The 17,777-nt window shown below is 44.0% G+C and overlaps 1 protein-coding gene across 1 annotated transcript in view; it reads left to right on the forward strand.

Annotated features, from left to right (window-relative positions):
* Positions 1–17,777, forward strand: part of DEUP1 (deuterosome assembly protein 1) — a 117,432-nt gene that overhangs the window by 31,888 nt on the left and 67,767 nt on the right. The window contains exons 4-5 of the mRNA XM_090030567.1: positions 6,207–6,341; positions 12,132–12,245. Of these exons, the coding sequence (XP_089886693.1) occupies positions 6,207–6,341; positions 12,132–12,245 (249 nt within the window). The remainder of the gene's footprint in view (positions 1–6,206; positions 6,342–12,131; positions 12,246–17,777) is intronic.

Raw genomic sequence — 17,777 nt, forward strand, 5'->3', positions numbered from 1 at the left:
AAGGTATAACCATGCATCACAGTATCCAGTCATATGAACTATCCTGCCAACTCCTCATTATCCCAATTTAATCAGACTTCTGTGGTTGAGCTATTCCTCATGCCTCTCACGTGTGTCTATAAACATTTTAAGTAACTAGCTGATTGTCCTAATTTCTTTCTGAGAACATTGCTAAGGCTCCTGCTGTTGCCTCCTTGTTGCTTGGCTGTTAGCCAGTGACCTAGCTCTTTACTTACCTCCAGGTTTTGGCATATGTCCTCTCTTGAACCTAGTTTAAAGCCATTTCATATTGTGAGTTTAATTTACTTAATATTGTGCATTTAGTTTGCTGAGCTTCAGTCTCTGGTGCTTCTCAGATTTTAGCAATGTAGTTTAGGCCAGGGCTGTCCAACCGGTGACCTGGAAGTTGCATGTGCCCCACCTTCCTCCCAACCAGCCACCATTTCCCCACAGTTGCCCCTGCTGAGGGCTTCTCACCCTCTTCCACCTTGTACTTTTTGCTCGCACTCCTGGGGTGGGGCAGCACAACAGAAAGGGGCAGCATAACACGTGCTACACATGTTCTGGGAGAGAGGCCTGTGCTGCTTGCATTGTGTGTGCATGCAGCAAAAGAGGGAGCTGGGCTGCCTAAATTGATGGTGGGTGCTGCATGTGGCTGAAGTGGGGGGGAACCAAGATGCCTGTGTTGCAGCAAGGGGAAGGCCTGCCGACATAGTGTGAAGAGCCATGAAGGATGGAGCCAGGTTGCCCATGTGACAGGGGAACCCAAGGGAGGGGCATGCAGCTTACAGCTCATGGTTCTGCTGCCTATGCTGTGTGTGCCCCCCAGCTTCCTGGAAGTTGGACAGCCCTGATCTAGATAGTCCTAAGTTTGGTCTTATGTTATTCATCTAATTCAGGGGTGTCAAACTCATCATCTGCCCTGGGCTGGATCCAGACCACGGAGCTCCTCATGGGCCAGATTGTTATGTAGCAGTGGCAGAGGTTAATGCAGACATTACTCATTCCCTCTTCTCCCCTGTGCCTCCCCATCATGGAATCCCCCTCGGGGGTGCTTGCTTGGGACAACTGTGGTCATGTCTGATCTCTGAGAGCACGCCCTGAAGCCAGCTCAAGCATGACTTTTAGAGTTTGGGAGGGCAGGGGATGGAGCTCTGGCTCCTTCCTGCTCTGAGACCTTGCCCTTTCAGTTTCTCACTCTCCCTGATTGTTTGGTGGCCCTGGCTCCTGAAAGAGGGACTTTATCTCTTGTTGGGAAGAACGAATGCAACCCAAAGTTCCAATCAGCAAGACAGACAGGCAGACAACTGCTTTTGAATAAAGGCCACCCAGCCAGAGGTTCTGTGCCCCCCTCCAAAGCGTTAAGCAACCGACCCTGCACAATTTAGAGCACACATAAAGGTAACTCAGTTCTTTTCTCTTCAATCTCCCAATTCCAAAGCCTCAGAACTCCTCCACAGATTTCTGTCACCAGAATGCGTCCTACAGACAACACCTTGCTTGTCCATTCCTTGCTTTGTCCATTGTCATGTTTTGCTCTCTCTCTCCTCTAGGCCTACTTTTGTTGAAGGGTCAACAAAGCTATTCAAGTCTCTGTAGATGGATGTGTCTTCTGTTACCTGGCGAAGCCAGTAACTCTGGCTTTACTATATATTTAACCCAATCTTTTCCCATGAACTAGCTTTGTAGGTAGACTGAGCCATGCAACATTATTACAACATGAACACAGCTAACACAGAAATATTATCAAAAACCCAAAGACCATCACGTCCCCACCAATGATGCATGTCACCAATGGGTCTCTGTGTCCTTGATTTCAGCAGCAGGCCTTCACCTTTCTACAAATGTCACAGAGCACACAAGCAATATCCATATATTGGATCTAGCCCACAGGCCATAAGTATGACACCCTTGATCTAATGCTATTTCCAGTGATGTGTATATAGGTGAGAAATAGGAAGAAAACTCATCTGGCATTTGAACTTAATCTCTAAATGCACTTTCCAGTCAAACTTGAGATGAAACTTGGACTTGGCATGCCCAAGTATGGATCCATGATTCTGACCTTAAGTCAACAACATTCCTCACTCATCAAGCCTTCAGATGGATCACCTATTCTTTTTACAGTTCTGTTATCTCTTCTGTCATCTCTTTTAATTAGTTTCTCTTTGTAAGGTGGGAAAATTGACTTGATAAACAGATTTATAAGCAAGCTGGAATGTTTTGCTTATTACCCAATTAATATTTTCAACCATGTAAGAAAGCAGCTATGGAACAAAAGCTGTTTTTTAACCTGAAGTGGTTCTCTGTGTTAGTAAGAAGATTTACATCTCGGCATGATATGTTGAGCATAATGGAGTGAAAAAAGAACACAGAGTGCATCTACATTCAGTACTATTAGCATGGAGCAATAAACTTTGTTGCATATTGCATTAGAGTTTATTGCTCCCAGGTAACACATTTGAATATATGCCCAGGGCCAAAGCATGTTGAGCCAGGTCAGAGCAGCCCCAACTGGCAGAGAGCCCAAGGGGGTCAGCCTGCCAGCCTGGGATTGCTCTGACTGAGCTCAATGTGCTCCAGAGGAGCTGGCTGAGGCATGAGGGTACTCCAGTGTAGAGCTAGCCAGCAGGGAGCCCCTGAACTGTACCCTCATGCCCCAGCCATCCCAGTCAGCATGTACACACGTGTTGCTGCACACTAAAGAACTCTGCCATAGGACAACACTTTAAATACAAGTGCTAACCTGTAACGGAGTTAATTAGTTTCCTGCGGCCTAACAGGGCTGCATATGTAGTAGTTGAGACTTTCCTGGGGAGATAATTAGGCAGCTCCGCAGTAAACATCTCATGGAGATGTGTCCAATAAATCTTAGCTCTAGTTGTTGGGTTTGTTTTAGAATAGCAAACACATCCTTCAGCTATAACAGATGTATTTCTTATCTTCCAGTCTCAGATTTCCTCTTATCCTCTGACATCATGAATAATTTACTGTCATCTCAAAAACTGGTAAATCTGAGCTCCAGATTTTTTCTCTATATCTTTTTCACTATATCATGACTTTCTGTTTCTGCTCCTTGTTAGGGAGACTTACAGCATGGGGTCATCTTTTATGACACTTTTACCATTCAGGGTATTTCTTCCCAATACACATCAGGCTGTGATAAAATTCTTTCTTTTTATGGCTTCATAATATTTAAAAATCATTTTGACTCTGCCTAGCCATCCAAATAACTAAATAATTTCTCTATACTCTGACTATGTCTCATCTCTATTAATGTCACTTCTTTCTGTCTTGTCCTTACAAAAAGGACCACATGAAAATTCTCTTTATGACTCAGCTCTTTTAACCCCTTCACTGATTCCCCTTTGTTCTATGTATATAAAGTACAGACTTCTTGTTCTGGCTTTTCATACCACACCTTACTTTCTTGTAGATTGCATCTCCAACAATCTTACTTTTCCATTCTCCCATATCCTGTGTTCCGCTAGAGACGCCTGGTTTGTCCTCTTCATTTAATTTTTGCATTCCTACCTCCCTGCCTTCTTCCATGCTGAAGGCAGCATTGCCTCCCTTCATGCTGTCTTTCAGCATGAAACACCCGATGTTGTATTTCTTTGAATAGTGTTTAGCACTGTGATTCAGTGCTGAGAAACAATGCACTATAATATAGACCTCTTTTGATCTAAGTACCCAAAATTTTAGGATCTCGCAGATAGTTCCAGTTGGGAGGAACTACGTCTTTATACAATCGGGTTTTTATTTGACACATTTATGTTTATTTACAAAGAATCTACAAAATCTTCTTGCCCCAAATACAACAGGAACCAAACAAAAGACTACGTGCACAGTTCTCTCCTTTTCCATCAGCCCCTAGTATAGAAGCGCTCTCAGGTTTTTTCCAGGGCCATACTCTCGGTTCTTGTTTTGGTCTTTTCATTTCTGCTTCTTTCAAATACAGACAAAAAGAACTCTACCAATCCATGCCTTAACTTCTATGGGTGCATCTATATGTGCAATTAAAGACCCACAATAAACTCTGGTACACATCGTGCCAGAGTTTATTGCTCCCAAGCGCCATGTTTGAACATGTGTCCAGAACCGCAGCATGTTGAGCCAGGTTGAAGCAGCCCCAGCTGGCAGAGGGCCCAGGAGAATCAGCCAGCCAGCCCAGGGCTACTCTGATCTCATTCGACATGCTGTGAAGGGGCTGGCTGGGGCATGAGGGTGCTTCAGTGCAGGCAGGCAGCCCCCACAGTTAAGCACTTTCATGCCCCAGCCAGCCAGGGCAGTGTCTACACGTGTGCTGCTGTGGAGGTTTTTTACTCTGCAGCAAGACAGTACTTGTATTTATAGGTAATAATGTATTTACAAGTACTATCCTGCTGCAGAGTAAATTAGTTTACTTCAGCCTAATAGGGGCACACATGTAGAAGCTGAGATGTTTACTGCACCGCTTGTTAAGCAGTTGTGCAGAAAACATCTTATGTAGATATGCCTTTTGTTTACTATGTCAGTCCTTGAGAAACCTCTCAGTCGGTATAACATTGCCTTTGTTCAGATTTCTTTTTTTTCCCAATGGCCTCTTATAGCTTATTGCTAAACATCAGTCATTTAACCTGAACTTCCAGTTTAGGTGGAGTTTGGTAACATCCATTTGTAGTAGGACATGAGTTTTGGCTGATTTAAAATGAATACTAAAAATGACCTAAAATTTACTGAGAAGCAAAGTTTTGGGGGTAATATCTTTGGTTGGACCACGTGCATAGTTGAGAGGGATGTTAGACAACCTTGTAGGTGCATGGTGCCCTTTCTGAGGTTTGGCCTAGACCTGAGGAAAGGCACCACGTACCCAAAAACTTACTATGCAGTTGGTCCAGCCAAAGGTATTACACCCCCAACATCAACGCCAAAAAAAAAAAAGAAAAAGCTTCTCCTCTCAGATATTCTTTAGATTATTACAGCCACAGCAACACTTCTACCTGACTAAAATTTACCAGTATGTATGCACAAAACATTGTGGCTGAAGAACGTATAGCTTTTAGTCCCCTAATTCATGGGTTGGCAAACTATGCCCCACGGACTAGATCCAGCTCATAATGAAAAGACTGGATCTGGCCTGTGGTTGCTCAGAGAATCAGCAGCATGCTTCAGCTACAGCACTAAAAAAGGCATCTCCAGGGTCCTATTGCCTGCTCTTTTCAGTTTAGTCTCTCTGTTGAAGCAGAGAAGGCATCCCTGGGGTCCTAGCACCTATCTTTTTTTTTTTATCTGCTCCCTTCACAGTGATCTGTTGATCACTGAAGGATTATGGGGGTGCACCTTGTAGCTGGGACTGGATTGCAAGCAGTACCTTATGGTGGCAAATGTTGCCAATACCTGCCCTAGATTATTTGAAAAAGTTTCCCTGTTAAAATTTTTCAAATGTTTACAATTGTGATGACAATGGCCATTTCAATAATGGCCCAGTTCCTTCCACCTCAGTTCCTCTGAGAATCCAACTCCTACTGGCTGCTGTTCTCCTTCTATCCTGTGGCATATGCCTTTTGCTACTTAGTTTGCCTATTTCCATGTGGTACCCATCACCTATTGGCACTCCCCTTGGCATCTTCCACTTGCCATCTGTGGCTCAGGAGCCACATTGTAGGTGATTCTATGCAAAGTAATATTTAGTATCCAAAGATTAATAGGCATTTTTAACACTTGATGATCCTGAATTAATGGAGTCCTCACATTCCTAATAGTTCAACAGGTTTCATGTTAAAATTAAGCTTTTAAGCATCTTAAACACCTAAAGATTTTCATGAATAAGTACACAGAAACCAGTAAATCCTTCATTCTGCTTACTGAAGTACCTTTAAAATTGTCAACACAAGATGGCACTAAACAAATGTAAAACAATTCATATAAACATAATACAGGAAACAACTTATGTGGTTAAAAACAAGTATTGTACAAAATTTCAGTAACATAAACAGCTATCAAGTCTGTCCGTGTTTATCTGGGCAATTTCTAAACATTTGTGGCTGGCTGAAAACTTGGTCTTGGTCACCTTAACAACTAGGAAGTGGTACTTTTTTGCGCAGTCTGAATAATTAGAATGTTTAAGTTTCATTTGCCAGTATAATTTAGATAAAAGGCTAGTAGGTTGGATAGGATGGAATGGCTATGCATATTATCATATTTATATCTCCTTTTGTTTTTAGTTTTCTAAACTGACACATAGTTATGAAAAGTTACAGTTACACCAACTAAAACAAGACAGGGTTCAAGATAAAGAAAAAGGTCAAGAAAATCAAGAAGCTCCATTTGAATTCAGTAATTTAAACAAGAAATTGGAGGTAAGCCTATTTTTATTATAACACATTAATATATCTTTAGGATTAAATGTAGTTTAAAATTGCACACAATTCCTGTCTTAAGCTTTTAGCTTATACAGCTCACTATCCTTGATTGCTAATGTGCATGTTGGATACTGTCAACCAACAAGCAGTAACTCTGGAAGTATTCTTTCAGTATTTGGAAGTATTTTGGAAGGTTCTTTGGGTTAATCTGATATCTTTTATTAAACCAACTAAATAGTTGGAGAAATGTATCTTGGCAAGCTTTCAGGTTTAAAAACCCTTTGTCAGGCTGAAGAAGCATCTGCAGTTGGTGTGCATTCTTCCTGGATGAATTGAATAGTAAAGAAGCCAGAGGCTGGTATTTTCCTGCCTAGAATGAAGGGGCTGGACCCAATGATCTGCAAGGTCCCTTCCAGCCCCTAACAATCTATGCGTGCAAGAAAGCCAGTTAGTGAAACTGTAAATTGAGGTGTCAGGGGGTGAGACAAGCCTATGAACTTCACTTCATCAACCTCCTAGATACAAAAACTCATGGACTCAATATAGACATTGGATTTATGACGCATTATAACCTGCCTGACATCTGACTTCCCAGGTACCTCTGCACTTTTACCTGCTACATCCCTATTCTCCCCCCAACCCCCTCTTCCAGCCTGTCTCTTACCCCTGACACCTAAATTTACATTTTCACTGACTGGCTTTCTTGCATGCATAGATTCATAGATTGTTAGGGCCTGGAAGGGACCTTGCAGGTCATCAAGTCTGCGCCCCCCCCCCCCCCACTCTAGGCAGGAAAATACCGGCCTCTGGCTTCTTTACTATATTTATTTTATCCAGGACAAGTCCTCTGGCATCGTCCTGGCTCCTGTCCTCTGTTGTGGACCCCTCTGGTGGGTCCAGTTCTGAGTTGCTCGGCATCCACCAGTGTCACTCGTGCCTGGCATGGGAAGCACCCTTGCTGTCCGCTTCCCATGGTGCTTCCCCCATAGTCTCCCCGGTGTCAGTTTTTATTCTGGCCAGGTGGCATCCAGGGATGACGTCACCCACCCATGCCGGCATCAACTGGAAACAGATGCAGTTCACAAACCGCACGGGCGCTTTGTGCCAGCGCAGCTTGTTCATCTCTTCCCAGCCTGGAATGAGTACATTTGCCCTGGTGTCAGAGCTTTTCCCCAGGGATGGGCTGCCTCCTGGGACAATAATAGTCTATGGCCGAATCTCCAAATCCAAATCAAATCAGGACAGTGATTCTAATCACTGAATCAAATCACTGTCCCTCTGAATTGGCTGAATCTGAATCAAATACTTGCTGCTTTGCACAGGCCTAATAGTCATCCACAGACTGACTTGAATCCACTTCCTAAATAGCTGCATCATTATGTACCCAACTGGGAAGCTGAAAGTCCTGGGTCCTAGTCTCCTCTCACCCAACAGGAGTTTGATCCCAAGTCTCTCTGCCCAGCACAGCATTCTAATCGCCACGCCGCAGGTCAGTCACTATCCAGCCTGGATTTTGAAGTCCTCTGGGCAGCCACAAGAAGGTCGTATGTGAGACCTGGAAGAAAAGCGGAAGCCAGACCATGTCTGACCCAAGTGAGGTAGCTACTGGCTTGGAAGTGAGGTGGCCCAGTTTGGGCCCTTGGTCCTAGTGAGGCAGGTGGTTTCCTACTTGTACTGTCATCGTTTTGAAGCTGACACTCTGGGCAGCCACAAGAGGTAGGTCTGTGGGAGATGTGGGGCCAAGAGGAAGGGAGTAAGCCAATGTTGAGGTTAGTGGCTCAGCTTCAGAAAGAGAATCCATGCCCAGCTGGGGTGGGCTGGGAGCTGTCCCACCAGTGGGGCAGCTGTCAGAAATCTCCTGGCTGGCATGGATTTGTCCTGCTGGTGGGGTAGCTGCAAGCGAGCCCCCAGCTTAGCAGAGAATCTCCACCCAGCCAAGGGGTTGGCCAAAGCTGTTCAGCTGCCCCACTAACAGGACAGCTCCTAATCAGCCCCCAACTGAGCAGGGAAGCAAAATGCTCCCCAGTTCTGGCACTGCTCAGCTCCCAGCTCGCGTGGCACAGCTTCAACAGCAAGAACAGAAAGAGACCTACAGATATTCAGTTAGTTGATGATTAGAGCATTCACTGAGCTTCAGATACTCAGGCAGAGAAAGAAACAGACTTCAGGTCTCTCCTGCATGTCCCAGCCACTGAGATATGGAGTAAAATTAAGTGGGGTTATCTACATGTGCAATTATGGTGCATGAATAAACTGCAGAGCTTGTCGCTCCAGAGTTTATTGTTCCTGGGTATGCCATTTGAATGTGTGCCTCAGAGCAATAAACTGTAGAGCAATAAGCTTTGTACTTTATTCATGTGCAGCACGTTGAGCTGGAGCAGAGCATTCCCAGCTGGCAGGGGATTCCACAGGTCAGCCTGCCAGCCCGGGCTGCTCACCACAGCAAAATGTGCTGTGGAGGGGCTGGCTGGAACACAACAGTGCGTCAGTGCACTGAAACACCCCTGTGCCTCAGCCAGCCAAGCAGCATCTACTCGTGCAGTGCTGCAACGTTTTTTACTCCACAACAGGATAGTACTTGTATTTACTATCCTGCTACAAGTACTTTCTTGCTGCGGAGTAAATTAATAGAAGCACATATATAGACACTGAAACATTAACTGCACAGCTAATTAGTCGACTGCACAGTAAATTTTCCTGCAGATGTGCCTGGTATCCACTACTTTCTCTTCCTTCAGCTCTGTTTTGAAAGTACCTAATTTGCTCTGAGAATGCCTATCTTAGTTGTACGAACCAATGTAGTAGGCAAAGGCATGCCTGATTTGGGGATTTCAGTGGATCTTAGACATGAGCTTCCAATACATTCAGCACTGTTAAGAGTTTAATTTAGGCACATTAGAACTTGGAATGACTCCAGCTTTAAGCATCAACAGTTTTAAGAATCTACATTTTGGACTTGGGCATCTAAGCTAGCAGTTAGGCTGGCCTTAAATGCCTAAAACTGTTTATGGGTCTAGTCTGACATCATAAGTAATATAAGGCAGAGTGTCTCCTCAGACGGCAACACATGATTCACAAGATGAGCTAAGAGATTTCAGATAGTTAGTGGGCATTTTTACACGTGTGCTTTACTGCACAGTAGACTAATTTACTTTGCAGTAAAGTATAGCCATCTACATATGCATGGGAATTGGGCCAGTGTAGACTAATTTACAGCATCATCAGATAGTCCCATCAGACACAGGTACTATCTGACAGCATAGTAAATTACTGTGCTTAAACGCACATGTAGATGGTGATATTGGGAGTAGTTTACTTTGACTCGAATAAACCAGGGTTTATTTGTTTGCATTAATTGCACATGTAGATGCGCCCAGTGTCAAAAAACATTCCAACCTGTTGTGATTTTTCTGAGTTCTTTGCTCTATTATTTTTCTGTAGTCAAAAAACAAAAGCTAATAGCTGGTATTTTCTGAGGGTTTTCTTGGATCTATCAAGGTTAAGAACTACTAATATAGGAGCATCAACCTTCCTCCTTCATATGATAGTTTCTGCTTGATAAGCCACATTGTCAGCCTTCTCAAATTAATGTGGCTGTTGTACCATTATAAAATCTGTCAGGATTTGAAATTCACCAGAGATACTAACAGTTATTACTACTACCATAAGAACTGCTACTCAGAGCTAAATACATGACAGCCATGACGTCTGTAGACCCTGCTAATCTAAGAGTGACCTTATCCAATGTTAGAATATGAATACAATGGAACACAATGCTACCATTTGGTGAATTATGTAGTAGGAAAAATGAATGCTTGAAATATGTTCAGCAGATTCTACTATTAAGAAAATAATTACTGTAGTGACAATCAGAAATACTTTAATAGAACCTTGAACCTATAGTCCTCAGTTTGTAGTCTGAATATCCATTGTAAATGACTTTGTAAAGCTAAAAGAAAGGTTGTTTGAATTTACTGGAATGCAGAAACAGAGAGTAAGAAAAGAATATAGAAAAGCTATGGATCATTTAATGTTAAAAGGCATGGTTGTTGCTATTCACGGGGCATCTCTACATGTGCAGTTAATGCAAAGCAATAAATTCCAGAGTTTATTGATTTCAGACACATGTCAAACAGTGTGCCCAGGAGCAATAAACTCCAGAGATTCTTGCACATGTTCAAATGGTGCACCTGGGAGCAATAAACTCTGGAGTTTATTGCTGTTTGAACATGTGCCCAAGAACACAGCACGTTGAGCCAGGTTGGAGCAGTATCAGCTGGCAGGAGGCCCATGGGGGAGGGGCAGGGGGTTAACCTGCCAGCTTGGGGCTGCTTCCTCAACCTCAGTATGCTGCAGAGGGGCTGGCTGGGGCACAAGGGTGCTTCAGTGCAGGGCTAGCTGGCAGGCAGCCCCTTCACTGAAGCACCTTTGTGTCCTAGTTAGCCAGGGCAGCTTCTACATATGTACTGCTGTGGAGTTTTTTACTCCACAGCCGGACAGTACTTGTAAATACTATATACTAGAGTATTTACAAGTACTCTCTGGCTGTGGAGTGTATTAGTTTACTGCAGCCTAATAGGGGCATGCATGTAGATGCTGAGATGTTTACTGTACAGCTAATTAGTTTACTACACAGTAAACATCTCATGTAGATATGCCCACTATCAGCAGCAAACAAAACCTGATTGTTGAAAATTCACAGCTTACACTGGTTTAAGTTAACTATGCAAGTTAATCTAAATCATGGAACCTAGCTTTCCATTATATTCTTAGTCTAGCTGGTAAAGTTATTGTAACTTGGACCACGTAACTTGGCTGATTTTTCATCTTTCCCTGAAAGAGAGGTAATCTCCAATAGCTATGGAGCTCTATTTACATTTTTTTTTAGATATTATCTTCAAAGTTTAGTTGTCACTATTTAAATTCTAATGTTATTAAACAATTAAAAAACATTAACCTCCATCACAGAAGTTTGATTACATTAAAAATTACAAATCAGGTTTTGGTTTAAAAACTTCTTCCTACCCTTTAAAAATCCCACAATGGGCGTGCCTCCATGAGACGGTAACGGTACAGTAGCTTAATAATACTGTGCAGTAGTGTATCACAGCATGGACAGTATTAATATGATACTGTGCAGTAGTATTAGGCTACTGCACAGTATCATCACGATAAAGGCATTCACCAGTGCTATTGTGCAAGAACTCTGATTACTGTGCATTTATTTAGTACTTGATTATACAAGTACTAAATTAAATGTGCTGTAACCATTGTGCATTATTAATAAATGTGTAGATGCACCCAGGGAGAATCAATAGCACAAAAGAGGGCAAGTAGGAAAATGTATTCCTTCTATTGGCCACCCCATATTCTGCAGACAGAAAATTATAAACCTTTATTTACTGATGTACACTCACTGAAATCAAGGAACTTACTCTCATAAAACTGAAGGAACATAATGGTGAATCAGGCTCCTAAGATCCTGAAACAATATAAAAGTTTAAAATGTTTCTAACATTTGATTTCAGTTATTGTGCATGTTAGTCAAATTGGTCATATTAATGCCTTTTTTCACATACAGCAACTGTTTTGCTACAAAAGGAGAAAATACTTTTTTCCATTTGATTTAATTTTTTTTGCATAAAATTGTCCCTGCATATGTCTAAAAACAAAAGACTTTATTTTTAGAGATATAAAAGCTCAGCATTACTTTTAAGAATTCATTGCTACAACTTGGAGAGAGATTATGATTTCAAAATTTAATAATCTTGTGTTCCTTTTTCTCAGGAGTTTAAAGCAAAATCAAGAGAATGGGATAAGAAGGAGACATTATATCAAAACCATCTAGTTTCTTTAGATGCTCAACAAAAATTACTGTCTGAGAAATGTAATTTATTTCAGGTACAGTTCCTATCTTCCTGCTTTAGAGAGAAAACTAGAATTAAATGAACCTAAGAGCTCAGCTGAAGAGATGTTTTAAAGAAAATATCTTTAGCTAGAGCCCTGCTAAGTTTACAGTGAATATAAATGTGTACAAGTTGCTGTAAATTCAAGTGAATCCACCCTGAACTATCTACTACTTATTATTTGGCATAGGCTTTTTCACATTTTTCTATTGTAATATGAATAAATTTAAAAAATTGGAAAACTATGTATTTACTCACACACAAGACAAGGTTTCCCTCCCCAATTAAACTACTGTTAAAAGCCACATGTGCTTAGTAATGGAAACCAACTATGAAGTTGACTAGACATAGCCAACACTATAAAATACGTGGGCTATATTGGACAAATATGCTCATGAGAACCTTGTATGAGGATGGATTAGTACAACCCATCTAAAATATACTGAGGTACTAATTGAGCTCAGCCCCCCTCAGTGGAAACACTTTTTCAAGTCATGGTGAGCTCTTGAGCTATGAGGTTCTTGGTAGAAGAATTAAGGAGCATGGAGCACAAGTGGTGTTCTCATCAATCCTTCCCACGGTAGGGGTGCAGGCAGAGACCCCCATATCCTAGAAGTGAATGCATGGCTGAGACTATGGTGCCGATGTGAAGGCTTCGGCTTCTTTGACAACAGGGAGATGTGCTTGGGAAGAGGGATACTATCAAGAGATGGGATCCATCTGATGAGAACAGGGAAGAGCATCTTTGGTGGTCATCTGGCCAGCCTAGTAGGAAGGATCAAAACCCTTCAGCAACAAAGCATGCAGTCCAGAGGGAGAAGGGCTCAGAGAAGCAACTCAGCTCTGGGAAAGGGTCAGAGAGCTACAGGACTGCAACAGGTAGCACAAAAAAGGAAGCAAGGCAGTCAAAATGCAAAATACATCCAATGCATGTATACAGATATGAGAACTATAGAGAATAAACAAGATGAATCAGAAGCTACAGTCTGTGAAAAGAACCGTAATGTGATTGGCATCACTGAGACCTGGTGGAGCAACTCTTATGACTAGAATGGGAACCTTAAGGATTACACTCTGCTTCAGAAGGACAGGGTTGGGAGAAAAGGTGATGGTGTTGCCTCGTATGTCAAAAACACATACACTAGTTTCCTGGTTCAGGCAGAAGAATACAGCAAAGCAGACTGCATTTGGGTGAAGATGAAAGATGTGGCACTGCTGTAATGGTGGGGATTTATTATAGGTAGAGTAGCCATAGGTCCCAGTTTGGCCAGAACATTCCAGAATTTTGTAGCCTGGTCCTGATCGATTGGTCAGAAGTCCCAGGCTGAAGTCTAGGGGGGAGGTGGAGCAGAGAGGAGAGGAGGACATGGACTAATGGTTTGAAGTTTCAGCAAATTAAATTTAGGTTGAATATCCAGAAATACACCTTCAAGGTGAGAATAGTGAGACTGTGGAACAGATTGCCTAGGGAAGTTGTGGATTCTCCATCACCAGAAGTGTTCATGAAGAGGTTGGACAGCCACTGCTTGGGGATGATCTAGGTATAGCTATACCTGTTTTCTACCATGGGTATTTCCCATGCTTCTGAGCTTTGCTAGGTGCTCCCCAACATACCACCTCCATCCCTTTTTTTTTTGCTATAGGTGTCATAGTGTTTTTAAGCCTCTCCAAAGGCATTGGGTGTTGACTACAGTCAAGGCTGGGGATTTCAGCTGAGGTGTGCCTGTTCTACTAAGAGCAAAGCCAGAGGTTCCTGGCTAAAGGGTCTTGCCCCTCCACCAAGGGTCAAACCAATTGCCATATTTGGGATCAGGAAAGAATTTTACCCTATGGCCAGATTAGTATGGACTGTGGGGGGTTTTGCCTTCCTCTGTAGCGGAGGGGGCATGGCCCTCTGCCTGGGACCTCTTGAGTATATATTGCCAACATTTTATAGAAGCAAGACATTGGCTGCCACGGTTTCCTTGCTTGACCTGTGGCAGGTTAGGGTGTTACGCCTGTGTTGAGTCAGGGCTGAGAATAGTCCTTTGTAGAGTTTAGATTATGGCTGTATGGGATGATTTAAATGGGAGTAATTCTGCCTGAGGCAGAGGGTTGAACTAGATGACCTCTGGAGGTTAATTCCAACCCTACTTCTCTAAGACACTACATTGAAGACATTCCAACTTCCTCTTCACTCCTGCAGCTGAGCTGCACCTTTCTTTCCCATTTCAAATGATTCCTGTTCCTCACCAGCCTTAAATATCTGGCAAATATCAATGAACAGGCCCCTAACAGTTCTTTGGGTGTCATCAGGCCCAGAATTTCACTGTTGCCCCTTCTCAGCCTGCTGCATATCATTAATGTGGCCCCACCCTCCATACTGGACCAGGCAACCATGCATCTCATGTATATATATTTTGGAGGGTCCCAAGACTCATGACAAGAACACCCAGTTCAAATCATGAGTGGGAGCTAATTAGCAAAGGAACACTAATTAATAAATGAGTGGGGGTATCTTGAATACACACACATACTGAGCAGTTCTCAGCTACGGGGTCATCATTGACTCTGGTGGGGCTCAGCCCAGTGGTAAATCATGAGTCTTTTGGATTGGACTAATACTATGCATGGTTTATGCTCTATGAATAAATAGATGCTAAAGTGTTGTTTAAAATTATGTTTATGAAATACCTGTGCTAAATCTTTCAGCAGTTTCAAAAAATGTAAAATTTATGAATTATAGATAAGTTAAGTCTGTGGGTATTGTATACAAATTGCTATTGTGTTTGTTTCAGGGTCAGTTTTTTTCAAATTTGCTTCTCGCTTCCATGTACTCAGGAAGAGCAATGTCTGACAGTAAAAAGAAGGGGAAAAGGCTGTAGGGGAAAGAAGTTATGGGGGGTCAAAGAGGTTACCCAATCCCCCAGATTTGTTTTCCCTGCTGTAGTGGTGAAAGAGGGACAAATTCAAGGCAAACCTCCAATAGTTAGGCTCTATACCTAGAAAATTGTATCAAATTTATAAATTATCCATATATATAATCTAACTATAAGAGTATCATCTTATAATCAAGGATGTGTTATAGTTGAGAAATTATGGTATAACATATAAAAAATAACATATACTCTTTTATATTAACACTAGCAAAGTGCCTGTCAAGAATGATGGGCAGGCAGTGGGAACAGAGCACTACCACCCCGCACTGCCATCATGCCACATCTGGCCGCACACAACCTGCTCTGTCTGGCCCAGTGCGCCCCCTGCCCCCCCCACACCTCTCACACACACAGCCACACGCCACACCCACCCAGCCACATGCCATACACACACCCAGCCACGTGCCACACACACACACACACACACACACACACACAACCACCCACCAAGCGACATGCCACCCACCCAGCCACACGTGTGCGCGCGTGTGCGCGCACACACACACACACACACACACACACACACACACACACACACACACACACCCATCAACCCACCCAGCCACATGCCCCTGCTACACCACCCACCAACCCAGCCACATACCACACGCACCCGCCCAGCCACACACCACACATAGACACACTCACCCCCACCCACTGCACACGCCCCCCCCCACACATCCCACTGCCTGGAGCCAGATGGTGCTCCCACTGCACGGAGGGGTGTGGCGCATGCATGGGGGACATGCCCTACCCCATGGCAATGTGCTGCATTCAGCAGGTGCTGCTTGTACCCCCCTTCCTGCACCCCCCTACCCACTCCCCTTGTGGCACCCTGCAACCACGCACCACGTTTCCCCCCCACACACACACTGGGAGCACCCGCCGGCTGCAGGGCATATGGGGGAGGGACATGTGAGGCACAGGCAGTCCCCACTGCCTGTAGCATGTGGGACGGGGCATGCCCCCACCCACTCCCTGCGTAGCACGCTGCAGCTGCACACTATGCCCGCCAAAGCAGTGTGCGCCTGCCAGCTGCAGGCCATGAAGGGGGCATGGTGCAGGGGGTGGGTGTGCAGCCATAGGCAGCCCTGAGGGGAGCAGACAGCACACACCAGCTGCAGCACGTGGCTCAGGGCAGGGCGCACCCTCACACGCGTTCCCCATTCAGCACCCTATCGTCACGCACCATGCCCCTGCCCTGTTTTGGTGCTCCCAGTGCAGGGGCAGGGCATGGCCATAGGGTGCTGCACAGGGAGTGAACCAGGGGGCGATGCCCCACCCTGCGAACATGTGGTCCATTCAGCAGGCACTGCATGCACTCCCCCTCCCCACCCCTCACAGCACCCTATGGCAACGCACTCCCCCGCAGCATCAAGCCATGCCCTCTGCGATGGCAAGCCACACCCCTTCATGGCCAGTCCCTGCAGCAGGGAGCACAGCCTGGCCCTACCCCACTTGGTGCCTACCTCCACATCCTCCTGTCTGTCTGTTGTCTGTCCTAAGGCTCCGGGCCACACATGCGCAATTGGCCCAGAGTGTTATGGACAGACAGACGGAAGTGCTAAGGCTCTTATTATATTAGAATATTTTATAAATGATCTTTTTCAGGTCTTGTCTAGGCTGCATTTTCTTATGTACTATGTATTAATATCCAATTCATTAAGATGATATCTTCCTGCAAGAAAATCTATAAAGTAGCACAAGGTATGTCTAAACAAGACTCTAAAAGCCCAGTAGACTAATCTACTGCACATTAGTGTGTTACAGCAAAAGCCATACTAATGCACAGTAGAACTAGTCTGCTGTGCATTAGCTTTACGCAAAAGACGTGCATTGTGCAGTAGCATAGATTACAGTGCATCAAGTTAATACCTATTACTACAGGTACAAAACTTTGATGTGGCATAATTATGGCACATTAATGCACATGTGGACATGCCAACAGAATAATATTTCCACTCAGTAATTACCCATAGTGATCTCCGTTCTTGGATAAAAGCTTTCCTACAAGGCAAGTTCCGAATCTTTCAGAAAGCAATGCTGATCGGGTCTACTCATCCTTTCTCCTGGGTTTATAAAAGTGGAAGCGGCCCAAACCACCTTCCAGGTCCTTCTAAACACCACCACCATCATCATCTGTGCTTGCCTAATGGGGTAGGGACAGACATTACACATAAACCAGTTTAAGTGATTAGATACTGCTTTAACCCTGTAACAGAACAGATGTGCGGTGCACGTAAACCAGTTTCAGAATGGTTGAAACCAGTTTGAGATAAACCTGGTTGAATGTAGTATCAGACTTAACTGATTTGACTCAAACTGGTTTATGCAATGTCTGTCCCAGATTCCTTCCTGGTTTAACTTAACCAGAGTCCTCCAACATCCCATCATGCTCTCTGGGCTCGACTCTGCTCCAGCCCAGCAGGGCTGACCCCACCCCTCTCCTCTCTAGCCTGAGCAGGGACTGGCACTAGCAAAAACAGCACAGCCAGCATGGCCCCATTAAGGCAAAGTGGGTAGAAATGGGCTTAATTCTTCCCTCCTTGCCCACTGCAACCAGGGCCTGCCTGTATGCCAGGGATAAGAGGTGAAAGGGCTGAAGCAGT

This window comes from Crocodylus siamensis, chromosome 1 (genome assembly GCF_052110815.1).
Source record: "Crocodylus siamensis isolate JL-2025a chromosome 1, ASM5211081v1, whole genome shotgun sequence".
NCBI classification, from domain to species: domain Eukaryota; kingdom Metazoa; phylum Chordata; order Crocodylia; family Crocodylidae; genus Crocodylus; species Crocodylus siamensis.